Genomic DNA, 14820 nt, shown 5'->3' on the forward strand with positions numbered 1-14820 from the left:
GCACCCCTTCATTAAAAAGGGCAGCTTTTGTCTTTCTGAGCGAGCTGCTGGAGCCTCGCCAGCGCCCTTTCTGGTGTCGCCTGGTGGGTGTTCCCTCCGTCAGGTTCCTGCCTATGCTCTACTTGGCATGGCACGCTTCCTCAGTGCCCCGTGTGGTGGGCATTCCCTTTACGTTCCTGCTTCTGCTTTCCCAGCATGTCTGCCATGGATCACTGGGCTCGGTGTCTGCCCTCTGACCTGTGCATGACGTCTTTATCACTGTTGTTCTTCAGGAGTCCCTGGATAGCTGCTTGGGAAACGAACGAAAGGGTTCCATGGCATTATTGGCCTTTACGGTGAGGATTGAGGACTCGCTGTCAGGGCTTAGTGGGAAGGCAGCATTGAGAGTGTTGGGGCAGGCTGCTGGGCTTGAGAGAGGGCTCCATTCCTCCCCTAGGCTCTGGCACGGGAACCTGAGTGCCTCCAAGGTTGTTGGAAGTGGGCAGTGTAGTTGAGATGCTGAGTGTGTTAGGCTGGGACCTGGCATGTTGTTGATGGCCTGAGTCCTTGATAAACCTGCACGTGCAGAGGTATGTACCAGCTCATAGTCCTCCCTTCCCTGTGCCTGCCATGCAGTGGTACTTACTGTGGACACGGAGTCGGCTCCTTTGGGCCTTTGTCCAGGGTTCCTGGCCGGAGAGGCTCCCAGCCTCATTGCCATGCTGGCGCACAGCCATGAGACTGACTGATCCTTTAAAGTCTGCAGACCGAATCCTTTCCTCTGCGGCAGCGCACGAGGCTGTTGGGTTTGGTCTGTGGGGGGCGCCTCTGAGTCAGGACCTCCAAGCCTGCGGAGTTGTTACTGTTGCGTTGCTAGGAGCACACCCCTTCCCCTGTTCGGAGGGCTGTGTGGAGCTGCACATGAGAGCTGATGCTTGGCATAGCACAGGACTTTTCTGCCGGGCCTGCCTTTGTCTGGGCCTCGTGGTTACATAGTGCAGGCCATCTGAACTCGTCTTACTTTCTGGAAGTGAATGCGCTGCTTGCCATGAAGTAGGCTAGGCCGCCTCATCAGGAAGTTATCACAGCAGAGAAGCATCCTTGCTGGTGAACACTGTGCTGGTCCATTTCCTGTGGTGTGACAGAATGCCTGAACCTGGGTCATTTACAAAGAAGAGAGGTTTATGTAGTGCTCGGTTCTGGGGTCCAGGTGGGCCAGGGCATGGAGATGTTGGAGTCACTTCTGTGGAGGATCCCATGTTGCTTCAGCTCATGGCAGAAACCAAAAGAGAGCAGAGAAGCCTATGGGAGAGGGTGAAGAAGATTGACCTTCCCAGGTAGGCCATTCTCTCAAGGAAAGCATCCATCCCTCTGGGGGCCCTGTTGCCATGGCTCTAGCACCTGCCGCTGGCCCCACCTCCCAGCACTGCCGCAGTAGTGAATTAAGGATGTAACACATGAACTTCGGGGGGACGCAGTGATGGGCTAGCAAGGGCGACTGCCTGAAACAGAGCTTTGCAGACCTTCCCCCATCCGCCTTCCCTTCCTCCATACTGATCTTTCTCCCTTGTTTCTTTCCCCTTCTTCACCCCTCTGCCCTTCCTCTTCCTCCTCTCTGCCTCTCTCATTGTTGCTCAGCCAGAAGTACTTAGTGAGTACCTTCTCTGTCGCAGGCTCAGGGCCAGACCTGGAGAAGCAGATGGATGCCGCGGTCTCCACCCCCAGGACCTCGTAGACTAGCGATCATAACAAACCGTGCGCCGTAAAAGTGCTGTATTAGGAATGCTTGCCTTAAGTCATGCAGCAGCTGTGTTCTAAAACAGAAAGGTTTATTTTGTGATACTTGCGTCGTGAGCAGAGAGAAAAGCGTGCACCTAAAGTTACCAGGAGCAGATTGCGGGACCCGAAATTGGAACGGGCAGGCTGAGAAGGATCCCTGCGTGCATTCTCTTGGGGAGCTCTTCCAGCCCATGGTGGTGCTTTTGCAGCCTCCCCAGGGTGGCCTCAGCTTGCGCGTCTCCTGTGACGGGCATCTGCTGCTGCCTCGGGGTGGCTCGAGGGAAGCAGTGGGTGTGTTCCTGGTAGCTGGATCCCATCACTGCTGTGCCCCCGACGCTGTGTTGGCCTTTTTGCAGTTGGCGGTCCGTGGGATCCTAAAAGCAAAACCAACAAGGGTTGGTGGCTCTTCGCAGTCATGGCCTTGTTTCTGTTTTGTAGGTGAAACTCCTCTGGCTCAGAGAGGCTAAATGTGTTGCCTGATCAGCTCATGCGTCTTGCGCGGTGAGCAAGAAGTAGCAGAGCCAACCTGGGAAACCAGGTCTCTCGGATCAAAGATGGGGTTTCCCTCTCACATCCTGCTGCCTCTTCAGGATTCAGAATAACTCCTTGTGTTAAGCTGAGCACTCCCTCGATAATGGGCACTGGTTTATAACTGCTGAGGACAGAAGCTGCCCAGTGAGGCTTGTTAACTATCTCTTAGCTTGTTTTCCAAGCGGAAAACCCCGAGGTGCTGGGCTGAGAACTTGCTGTTTCCAAGCTAGAGGCACCAGCAAGTGAGCCCGTCTCTCCTGACTGCATTCTTTCACTGTGGCAGCACTTGTCTCCATGATTCAGTGGCATCTCTGGGCAGTGAAGCGAGCTTGAAGGAATTGTTTCCGTGCAGGATGGCAAGCCTGCGAAACAGCTTGCTAATGGGGCATTGGGCATCTGGGGACCAAGAGATGTGGAAATGCAGCAGCCTCTCTCTCCCCTTTCCACTGTGGGGACTCGGGCTTACCCAGGCCATGCGCAGGTCTCAGTCCCTCCCCGCCCAGAGATCTGGGTGAGGCTCTGCACTGAGTGCTGCAGCTGCGAAGACAGAAAGCCACAGCCCGGTCATGAAGGAGCTGTCCCCAAGGGGGAGAGGCATCCAAGTGACGAAATGCTCTGTAAATAAAGAGGCAGCTGACATTCCTAGCTGAGCGCCCTGGCCAGAGGATGCTGGTCCGGAGTGTTAGGCATTGTGGGAAACACGGAGTTGGGAGGACAGGTGAGCTCTGCCGAGACCAAGAGGGGCTGAGCAGAGAAGAGAGAAGCCGAGGGGGTCCGTGCGCCGCATGTGGGAAAGCCAGGAAATCCGGGTTACCATCACAGGAAGTCTGCAGGGCTGTTCCAGAAGCTTCCAGGAGAGCTGGCCAGGAGGCAGAGCCTCAGGTGCACGGTGGGGAGCTGGGGAGAGCTTCCAGAGGGGCACTCCTAGGAGGAAGCTTCTGGGGAAGCCGGCGAGGTGCTTATGGCTGTAGTTGTGAAAATGACGACAGATTCCAGCACAGGGATGCTGACAGGATTGTATTTGATTTTCAGACTCTGAAATTTGCCCACCTGGTGACCTTGCCATCTTGCCAACGTGCCAAGAGGACCCGGAAGATTTCCTGGGCCCCACATCAGGGTCCCCTTCCTTGAGTTCCAAGAGCCTGCTCTCTGTGAAAATCGGGCTGGCCGGGACTAATCAGTGTGAGAACATCAATGCCTCCAATGACACGGAATATTTAAAACAGAAAATCCAAGACTTGGAAACTGAGCTGGAAGGCTACCGGAATTTCATATCTCAGCTTCAAAAGCACTCCCCGTGCAGCGAGGCCACTCTCACCATTTTGTGTGGGACAGAAGGGGCCCAGGAAGGCTTGAACAAGCCCAAGGGCAGTACTGATGAGGAAGAAATGACCTTTTCAAGTTTGCACCAACTGCGCTACGTGAAGCACATGAAAATCCTGCATCCGCTGGCCCCAGAGGTGATGGATGACAGCAGGCTGGACAGCCTCAGGCAGCAGCTGGTGGAACAGGAGTTTGAGCTGCAGAAGGAGCAGAATCTGAACGTGGAACTTTGCAGTGAAATCCACAGCCTGCAGAACAAGTTCAAAGATCTCTCCCCATCAAGGTACACACCTGACTTCTGCCTTGTGGTCCGAGTCAGGCTGCATGCAGTTCCAGGGTGCTGCCACTAGGGGGGAGCCTTGAGCCAGCGGGGCATGCTGCTCCTATTGGAGTGTAGAGTTGTGTGTGCTAGGGAAGATTCTGGATGGAGATCAGGCAGCCAGGCCGTGGGGGGAAGGGCAGCGGGTGACCACAGAGCACAGTGCCTGCAGACCCTCACGGCAGTTATGACTTGCTGTGGGTCCTCCGCAAGGGACAGCGCACATTCTCCCTGCTCAGGGTGGATGTTTTGTGCCTGTCCTTGTTGAGTGACAGTGCTTTTGCTGAATGGCACTATTTACTTCCGGCCTCTGTTCCTGGCTTTTGCTGTGCGTGGAACGAAAATTGATGTCCTAGGCAGGGTGGGAGGAGTATAAATATTTTCCATATCTTTACCCTTTAAGGTCATCTCAGAGAAATAAACCCATGTTGCAAGAGAATTCTTAGTTGCCCAAGATAGTGCTTTATGAGAGTAGACGTACACCATTTTCCCTCATGAGATATGGCAAAAAATGAAATCATTTGTAAAGTTGACCTTCACCTGTCACTAATTTGAGGCAGATACATTGTTCTGAATTCTCAGGAGCCGGAGCGGGGCGTTTCATGACTGCCCAAGCAGTGGGACAGCAGGCAGCTTGTGCAGGGCCTGGGAAAGCCTTCCTCAGTGCTCCAGATCTGCTAAGACGGAGGGGCTCTGCAGTGGAGGATGCTGGGCTTTGTGGCATAGGGTTTAGGCTGCCACTTGGGACGTCCCTGTGTCACATCAGAGTGGCCGGGATGGAGTTCCGCTGTGGCTTCCCCTCCAGATGCCTGTGAATGTGCCTGGGAGGTGGCAGGGATGGGCTGAGCACGTGGGCCTCTGTCACTCGTGTGGGGGACCCGGATGGCTCTTCCTGACTCCAGAGGATGTGCATAATTATTCCATTCAGTGGCTGACGGGTCCTGCGCACTGACTAGGTGGGAGCGTGGCTGTCCTCTGCCCTTGGGCTTGAGAGAAGCGGGCCCTGGCGTTTTTCCTGCCTTCTCTCTTCTCTTTTGTTCTAATGAGAGTTTTTGGTGGCTCCTCTGACCCCCTGGGCATTTGTTTCTACAATTCAGAATAGTGTTTTTGAAGACTTTATGGAAACTAATTGTTCTTCTTAGTCCTTGCCAATCTATACCTTAATTGGGGGCTCTATGAGGTTAAAAATATTACGGGGGAATCTTTGTTCCAACATTTGCCAGCTGTTTGAAATCGAAGAGGGAGTGACCTTGTATAGTTTCAATTTTTCTAGAACTATATATACTTGTACAGCTGCAGGCTTTTAAAAATTGTGCTCTGTCATTTTTCCAATTAGTGTTAAGGTCACAAAACTTCAATTCCAAAATGGCACAAGCATTTTCTTTCCCCTCTCTTATCAGATACGATTCATTAGTTCAGTCCCAAGCCAGGGAGCTCTCCGTTCAGCGGCAGCAGATTAAGGATAGCCGTGGCATCTGTGTCATTTACCGTCAGCACATGAACACCATGATTCAGGCGTTCGATGAGCTGCTGCAGGCCAGCGACGTGGACTGCTGCGTGGCCGAGGGCTTCCGAGAACAGCTGAATCAGTGCTCCGAGCTGCTGCAGGAATTGGAGAAGCTCTTCCTCAATGGTGAGTGGGGACCTGGGACATACCAGTGACCGTCCCGGGATGGGGGCGACCAGCTGGCTTGGCCTCACTTCCTTCCTGCCCCTCTGCTTTGATGAGGTCACTGTGGAATCACACTGGCCGCTGTTTTCTTCCAGTGACCGCTTCTTGGCAGCTGGCCATCTGCACTGTCACGGCCAGGGGTCTGCTCTTGGTAGCTCTCCTGGGCTGGGCCGGGCTGGGCCAGGCTGGTGAGGTTCCCTAGGGAAGCCAGCCTAGAGGCTCCGCCCCTCAGCACTGGCTGCACAGCTGCCCGCCTTTCTGAATTTTAAGGAAAGGTGGAGATCACGATCTTAAGTCATGTTTTAAATGTTGGCAACCCCATAAAGCAAGACAAAGCAACATGAAAAGGGACCACACCAAAATGTATCCGAAGGTCGGGGGTGGCCAGAGGAAAGTTGAACGGAAGCGTGTGCTGGGTGCTTTAGGAATGTCAGCGCAGTGGGATGCTGGCTGTCCTGTGCCCCTCAGCCGGCCTCCCCAGAGCATTTTGCCACTTTGGCTTTGTCATTCTCTCTCACCTTCCCGTCGTGGAGAATGGATCCGTAGCAGCATGCTTCTTTGCGTTCAGGTACTTCCATCTGTTCTCAGGCGAAGGCCATTGTCTTACACGAACACAGTAGGGTTGATGAGGGTTGGTGGGAGCAATCTCTGTTCTTGTCTCCTGCCAAGAAAGAATTTCCACGTGGCAGGGACAGTGAATAACGTCAGATTTGGTGAAAGCGAGAAGCCTCCTGCCACAGCTGTCAGGAGGAGGACTCCAAGGGCCCAGTCACTAGGGAAGCTTGCCAGTGTTGGCTCTTTTATATACCAAATGGCTCTGTCTGGTGGGTTCCTTTTTTGGAAAGTGAGTATAGCCAAACCAGAGTAATAGGCTAATAGAGGAAGGGCAGATGAGCCAATCAGAAAGCCAGAGTAACAACCAGGAAACTGAAGTGTATGCTAATGAGGCATGCTATGAGGACCAATCAGGGAGTAGCTTGTTTTGTATATAAGTGCGTGGAGTACTTAGATCTGCTGGGCAGTCAGTGACATATGAAGATGACATCATATGTTTCCTCTGTCTGTCTGCCTCAGGACTCCTGGGAGTTATCACGTATGATGTATGTTTTCTTTCCTGTGTGTGAGGTTTTTTTTGTTTATTTTTTCTTCCCAGGAAGTAGGCTCTGGAGTCCCTATCAGTGTTCCATGAAGGAAGCACCCAATACCAGTTTGTCCCATTTTTGGTTGTGCTAAGTTTGACCACTTGGTTAAGATTCTGACAGGTCTCTGTTTGTAAACTACAGTGTTTCCTTGTGTAACAGGTGAACCCTCAGTGGGAGTACTTTGTATCTCAGTAGATGCGTCATTCCTCTTCACATTTTGACCCACCAGTTTTTCTGTCGGGTGATGATTGTGGCCCGAATCAGGTGTTAGTATGGCGATACTTTTCTAATACTGTCATTCCTTCTTTATTTCTTAGTAGTGAGCATCCACTGGAAGGACCTGTTTTCCATTATACCCCCATTATTTATGTATTTGTTTGTCATCAGTATGACCTTGTGGACTCTTACCATGTTCGCTGGACCATCACCTGCTCTGTTGGAGTTGAGATTCTCCCAGCGTGGACGCGTGACCACTCGTTTGACTCATCTCTGTCCTTTCAGGAGCATTGCCTTACTTTCCACGTCAGATGGTGTTCTGGCCTCCTGTGCTGTACCTTCCCTGAATCAACTGCTGCTCCAGCTGACCTGATGCCTTTTGGTACACGGAATGGAGCTTTGCTTTTCTTTTTTAAAGATTTATTCGAGATTTTCCATAGGCTGTTTCACTCCCCAAATGGCTACAGTGGCCAGTGCTGAGCTGATCCAAAGCCAGGAGCCAGGAGCTTCTTCTAAGTCTCCCAAGTGGGTGCAGAGTCCCAAGGCTTTGGGCCATCTTCCACTGCTTTCCCGGGCCACAAGCAGGGAGCTGGATAGAAGAGGAGCAGCCAGGACAGAAGCCTGTGTCCATATGGGACGCTGGCATTGTAGGCAGTAGCTTTACCTGATACACCATGAAGCCATTCCCTGGAATTTCATTGAAGATGTATTGTTTTAATTTGGATGTCAGAGCTACAAAGTGACAGGGAGAGGGAGAGAGAGAAAAGAAGGGAAGGAAAGGGAGAGAGAAGTAGAGATTCTCTCCATCCTCTGGTTCATTCCTCCCATAGCCTCACCATCCAACAGTGGTCCAGGTTGCGGTTAGGAGCCGGGAGCTTCAGCCAGTTCTGCACATACGTGGCAGAGGCCCAAACACTTGAGCTGCCTTTTTTTTGTTTGTTTTCTGTGCCGTTAGCAGGGACCTGGATTGAAAGGGGAGCACCATCCCACAGGGGGTGCTGGTATTGCAGGTGTGGCTTTATATGCTGTGATGCCGACCCCAGGAAATGGAGTGTAACAACAGAGACGCGGTGCTGCTGCTAGAGGGAGTGGCGTTTTTCTAGGATCCTTAACAAATGTGTGTGTGTGTGTGTGTGTGTGTGTACATGAAAGATTTATTTTAAAACCAATTACTTCATTCCAAACCTACAATGTTGCTTCTTGTCTTCCTTCATGCAAATGCATTTCCTTTTTCTAACAGTAAGAACTCCTGACTCTTAACAGCACTATACCTGCAGCTTTGCTAATTCTATAATATATGTGGAAAGTTCCAGAATTGCTCCACCTAAACCACTGTAAAAAACAAACCTGCTCCAGGAGTTCAGGATTTGTTTATAGCTGTTTGCAGGCTGAAGGAATGTAGCGCGGTATGGAACTGAAAAGTTATTTGGTTTCATTCCTTCTCTAGTGTTGTTATTGGATTCATGTGAAATAAATTGGATTCATTTGTTTTTATTTACATTCAATTTCAGGGTTTTTTTTTTCACCCTGTCCTTAGTGTTTTAATTCAGTTTCTAGTTTTTGAATAGGAAGAACACTGTGGTTTGCTGTGGTTTGCTGTGGTTTGCAAAGTCAAAAATTTTAGCTTCTTCACTTGCTTCTGTGACGTCACTTTTCACAGTCATTAGAGTTTCTTTCTAGATCCATTTGTCTTTGAAATGCCTTAGGAATGGGCTTTCAGTCATCCCAGCTTCCCCCACTCCAGCAGTTTCCCCGGGACACTCAGGCCTTCCACTGCGCAGCGTTGCTGACAGGTGGCAGTCTCCTGTCACTCAGATGGCAGCAGTGTTTGACAAGGGCACGCCCTCCGTCCCCGGGGAGACCCTCTGCTCACATGGCTGCTGAGTGGACCTGCTCATCCCGGGCTCCGTTCTCACCAGCTGCCTGCCTCAGGGCCCACCACGGCAGCATTTGGCCCGTGTCACCTCCCCTGGACTGTGGCTGGCCACTCCTGCCTGGCCCCTGTGCCACCGCCAGTGCGTTTCCCAAGGATTCGTCAGGGTGACCTTCCTCTGATGTAAGTCCCATCGTGTCCCTTCTCTGCTCCAAACTCAGAGTCTCCTTTCTTCCTCAGTGTGAAAATGCAGGAAAAGGCTGACAGGGGCCCCTGCCACAGCCCTGGCTGCCACCGCGACACTCACCTCCTTCCGCCCAGCCTCACCCCCAAACCTCCAGCCACAGGGACCCCACAGTCCTCCTGCTTCCCTGCCTTTGCCTTGTGCCCAGACAGCTCTGTGGGAGACGGCCAGGCTCCCTCCCAGCCCAGCACTGCCTTGCTCTCCACTCGGCTTCATTTCCTCTCCTGCTCTTCACCGCTTTGGCCTGCTGCATGCTCTGGTATCTGTTACTCTGCCTCCCTGGACACAGGACAAGAATGAATGAGTGAGTGAGTGAATCCCATCTGTGGAGGGTGTGGCCCCGATAGATACATCCATACACATACACACATACACACATAGGCAGATCCGTCGGTTGGTCGGTAGGCAGAATGGTAGAACCAGCGAGCCAGCCAGTTTCTGGCACCAGCTTTCCGTCTTGCACCCTGCCAGGAACACCTGGTTTACTGCGTACTCGGTGACTGACCCACTCAAGGAGAACCCATTTCTTTTTTCCTGTGGCATTCGGAGGCCGAAGCAGCAGCTTGGATTTAGCAGACTGTACAACACAGAACTTTATGCTCTTGTGCAAGAGGCATAGAAGTGCCAGGAAGCTCACTGTGGCTGCTGACTCAGAGGCTGAATTCTATCAGGGAGGCGGGTCGTTCTCGGGTGCCATGTAAGGGTCTGGTTCCAGAATTTTAAAACGAGCTTATCATAAAATGGTTTTATATGTGAGGCAGTTGCATGGCATGAGTTCTTTAAAAATTTAAATATAGCCTTTTTAATACAAAGCAATACAATGTTTACTGTAGAGTAACCGATAAGCAAATATCCCCGTAGTTGCATCATTTACACAACAAAGCGCAAAACCCCGGAGTTTGTGTGCCTGGACCTCTTGTGTACATATGTGTATTTTTATGGAAATGGGACTGTTTGCAACCTCTTCCTTTGCTCAGTTGTAGATAATAAATATTAATAAACATTGTAAGTTTTTGTGGCTGTAGACAGAGCAGTCTTCAGTGTAAATTTACTCTAATTTATTTGATCGTTCCCCATTAGATGGGCATGGAGGTTGTTTCCGGTTTGGGACTCTCTGCATATCCTTGCTGTTTCCTTACTGTCAGGCAATTGGTAGAGCCTAAGAAGAGGGATAATAGTGTGGTTTCTTAATGCTCAGCAGTGGAACTGGGGTCTTAAATAAATAAATCTCGCCTTGCACCCTGGGAAAAACACACACGGAGCTAGAATTATTCCTCAGCTCCAGCAAACTAGGGGTTTCTCTAGGGAGTTCAGGACCCTGCACGATTCTGTGGGTAGTTATGTTTTTTTGGCGGGGGGAGGATGAGAATGACTTTCGTGTTCTCAAAGAGGAAGATGAGGATGGGGTAGAACTGTTAGAACCAAGTTTTCCGAGTTAGGCTTGCTCTGGGTGGCTCCCCGGGCGAGTTGCACAAAGCACGAAGGTGGTATTTTTGTCTTGCTGCATTTCTGAGTCAGCTGCGCTGGGCACTGGGAAGGCACGGAGGAGATGGCAGGACAGCTCCGTGGTTCAGCGAGCACACCTGTGAACAGAGACCAGCACAGCCCTGGCACCCCTGGCACCCCTGGCCTCGTGCTGCCTGGCTGGTGGAGAGGAGCTGAGATGACTTCCGCTCGAGACCATCCACAGACTCTTTCTTCCCTTCCCACCACCCTCTGACCGATGATGCTGATAGTGATGCAGAAGCAGCAGGGAAATGAGTAAGCCTGGTTGTCTGTCAGGTGCTTGCTGTATGCTGGGCATTGAGGAAGTGAGTAGAGAGCTCAGTTCACTTGTGGAGGGTCACGCAGGCCGTTGGCTTCTGCAGACTGCCCTCCCAAACTCCATGGAGCCCTGCTTTCACACACCTGTCGCCCTGCCTCGAGGCTCCTCCTCGTTTGTGCCTCCATTCAAGCCAGCTCCTTCCCTGTGTGGTTTGACTCCCACTGCACTTGGAGAAATTTCTGTGTAATTCCCCAGGAAGCTATCTTTATCCTCCCGAGAAATAGCAGAATCGCTCTCTCCTTAACCTCCAGGGTGACTGGAGCACGTTTATGATGCTCCCGTGTGACCCTGTGATGTGGATGGCACCCAGGTGTCAGGAGAGGACAGAACCGGCCCTTGGGAGTCGCACAAGCTTGAGTTTATACCTCAGCGTTGCGGGATCCATAGTCCTAAAGGGCTCAGATTTCCCTGTGCAGACAAGGACTCCTGCCTCAAGGGGCTGTACTTGAGGATGAAATGAGTGCTTTTAAGTGTCTGCTGTCTGGCCTGAGAGGTGGTGGGAGCTTGGGGGTTGGGAAATGGTGACACAATGGTTACGGTCCCTGCAAGTGCCGGCTAGCACTGTGGCCCAGCTCTCAGACCCAGTGGGGGGCCTCCTCCTAAGGAGCCCCCAGTTGGCCGTCTCAGGCCTGCCTAGTGCTGTTTGCAGTTGGTGGGTGTTTCCAGCCACCTCTCCTAAGTTAGTTTTCCTGGATGGTTCAGCTTAGATGGGTGTGTGTGTCTAGCAGGGTATGTTCCTGCAGGATCTGTGCTGGCTCTGTGGGATCGTCTTTGGGCCCGTTGTTGCAATCCGATGGGCACTTGTTGAGGGCAGGAAGGCTCCTCAGCCTTCTCTATATGTTGAGTGCTCGGCACAGGCACCCGGGAGGAGCACTGTAGCTCTTTGTTATCCATTACTGTGGAGGCTGTCAGGGTCATACAGGAGCTGCCTGGCTAAAGTATTTGAACTTAACTGTGATTGATGCCCTGTGAGCTTGGGAGCACTCTTTCGAAAGAGGCCTCTTAAGTGGCTGCTGTGAGCAGGATGGTCGGGCAGAGAGGAGACTGGAGGAGGCTCAGGGCATGCAAGCCCACCCTATGGTGGTGTCCCCCCTTGCCTCTTCACCTATGGGTGAGATATGAGATGTTTGTGATTTGGGAAGATGAAGTCCCCACACTGCCACGTATTACATGGCTTTTAGGTGTCACAGCGCATACATCCAGAGCTTTTGGGATAGCCCCCAGGTGGCACCTGTCACTTGTACGAAGGCAGTTCTCACCAGAAGTTCACTACCTTGGCTGTAATGGTCTCCTTGTGAACCCCACAATAACCATTTATCATTTGGCTTTGAAGAACCCTGTTGTGATTTGGACTCTGGTGGGATATACTTGTTGCTGAGTTATTGCAAGCTCCCCAAAGGCCCTCTTGATTGCCAGAAAGGGAAGCCCATCCTATTAAAACACCTTGTCCTGGGTTTTGTTGGAGATGGAGCAGAGGGCTGTGGTGGTGTGGTTTGTGATGAGGCAACTTGGAAGTCTGCCCCACTGCTAAGGCGCCCAGGCCGCACAGTTCTGGAGGGTGTTCATTCAGCTGATGGTGTGGCCAGGCCATGCTGGACTTCAACGCTCTTCGGAAGGTTAGGCTGGGATAGGTGGCCCATCCTCCACATAGGGGCCCAGAGTCTGTCATTGGAACACTGGTAAGCAGCCCCAGTGCAGGCAGCAGACGGAAAATGCTGACCGAGCTGTTTGAACACACAGTTGTCCCTGCTTATTAGTGGAGGTCTAGAGATCTCCCTTGATCAGGTTGCATTTCCACCCAGAGAAGGAACAGAGAGGACAGAAAGGTGGAGATTTGTGACAGAGCCCTGTCAACCTCTCCCTGCCCTTCAAGAAGCCAAAATGCGGTGCTGTCAGGGCCAGGTTGCCACTGTGCGCAAGGCGTGTGAGTGAGCTGGCTCAGACGCCGGTCCAGCTCGCTTCTCTGTGAAATGCAGTCTTGTGAGTGAGCAAGGATGAGTTAGAGAAAGTGGGAGAGCGAGCATGGGACTTCTTGGGTTTTCCCTTCTTTGTGGTGGCATGGTGTCCTCAAATCTGGAGGTTGTTGTGGGACCAAAGGAAAGAGCTGAAATCAGGCGACCAGCCTCGGGGCCTGCCACCAAGTCGCGTAGGCCATGCTTCTCCCAGTCTCCTTCCTGATGGTTTCTTTTAGGATTTATTTTTATTTATTTATTTATTTTATTTATTCTATTCATTTATCTGACTTTATTGGAAAGTCAGATATACATAGAGGAGAGACAGAGAGACAAGATCTTCTGTCCGCTGGTTCACTCCCCAAGCTGCCGCAACAGCCGTAGCTGAGCCGATCCAAAGACAGGAGCCAGGAGCCTTGGCAGGTCTCCCATGCAGATACAGGATCCCAAGGCTTTGGGCCATCCTTTGCTGCTTTCCCAGGCCACAAGCAGGGAGCTGGATGGGAAGTGGGGCTGCTGGGATTAGAACCAGTACCCTTTGGGGATTCCGGCGCTTGCAAGGCGAGGACTTTAGCCACTAGGCTTCTGCGCCATGCCTGGTATCCGTATTCTACAGTGGGCAGTCGTCTTCTGGCACTGACTCTTTGTGCCATCTGGCTGCCCTGGGCAGGTGGAGATGGAGCCTGGACAACCGCCTTGTAAGTCTGTGGGCAGGAGGCACGAGGCGAGAGGCAATGGGTGAGGCTGCAGTGAGTTTTTGCCCAGCTCTCAGGAGTTGGAGCACTCTTTCTTCCAGGAGGGCTTGTGGAAATTGTATGTGTGGGTGCAGTTTAATTATAGTCTCATTTCCAAGTGCAGCCATAGAAAGGCTGTGTGTGTGTGTGTGTGTGTGTGTGTGTGTGTGTGTGTTGTACAGCCAGGCATTCATTTCTTCAGGGAGCTGCCCCAGCCTGCCGTTTGCAGAGTCGCTGCGGCATTGACAGGATGAAGCTGTCAGTCTCTGCCGACTGGGCTCCCGTGCTGCCCTGCGCAGTGAGGAGGGAGCAGAGCAGTGCTTGCCCAGCTACGTGTGAGCTCGTTTTTGTTTGTCGTTGTCTTTCGGTCCTCTGCCTGCCGTGGCTGTGGCTTTCTCCATTGCTCTCAGCAGTCCTACTTTGGGGAGTCTTTTGTAAGCAAACAACGTGAATACAGCTAAAGCTGCATGCCCAGAGATGTTTATTCCATTCACTTATAAACGTGAATATCTGTAGATGACCTAAACGTCAAACAGGGAGCTGGCAAAAAATCATGATCTGGGTGTGCCAGCAATGGAAATTGGTGTGCTCGTTAAAAGCGGTGTATTCTGGGTCTGGCATTGTGGCATAGTGGGTTAAGCCACCTACTCCGATGCCTGTATCCAGCTACTCCACTTTAATCCAACTCCGTACTAATGTGCCTGGGAAAGGAACAGAAGCTGGCCCAAGTGCTTGGGCCACCGCACGTGAATGCCCAGATGAAGCTGCTGGCTCTGGCCTGGCTCTGGCCCAGCTCGGCCCTGGCTGTTGCAGCTGATAGGGGAGTGAACCAGTAGATGGAAGATTGCTCTCTCTGTCTCTCTCTCTGTCTCTTCCCCTCACCCTCCCTCCCTCACCCTCCCTCCCTCTTCCTGTTATTCTGCCTTTCCAATAAATACATAGTAAAAATAATGCTGTTTCTATAGCATGTTTAATTCTTATGATAAAGTATTCAGTGAAAAATTGAAACACACTGCAGTGTCGTTTGTGCCTAAACGTGTGGTGAAAAGATTGCAGCGGAGCCCAGGGACGGGCCTGTGGTACCAGGAGAATGGCCTGTTCTGATTGTGTTTCCGTTTCCTCTGGCAGGTTTGTGTCCGGGTAGTGTCAGAGGTTTCGAGAAGGAAGAAGCACCTGTACTGAGCAATGCCTGTGCCATTGCCTGTAGACTCGGTGCTGCCCCCTAGCGCCA

At 51.9% G+C, this 14820-nt stretch overlaps 1 protein-coding gene across 1 annotated transcript in view; it reads left to right on the forward strand.

Moving 5' to 3' along the window:
- Window positions 1–14820, forward strand: part of CDK5RAP2 (CDK5 regulatory subunit associated protein 2) — a 173868-nt gene that overhangs the window by 124427 nt on the left and 34621 nt on the right. Inside the window, exons 24-25 of the mRNA XM_040963828.1 lie at window positions 3322–3895; window positions 5332–5564. Coding sequence (XP_040819762.1) covers window positions 3322–3895; window positions 5332–5564 — 807 coding nt within the window. The remainder of the gene's footprint in view (window positions 1–3321; window positions 3896–5331; window positions 5565–14820) is intronic.

Source organism: Ochotona curzoniae, unplaced genomic scaffold, assembly GCF_017591425.1.
Source record: "Ochotona curzoniae isolate NIBS_2020 unplaced genomic scaffold, NIBS_Ocur_1.0 scaffold_3208, whole genome shotgun sequence".
In the NCBI taxonomy this organism is placed as follows: domain Eukaryota; kingdom Metazoa; phylum Chordata; class Mammalia; order Lagomorpha; family Ochotonidae; genus Ochotona; species Ochotona curzoniae.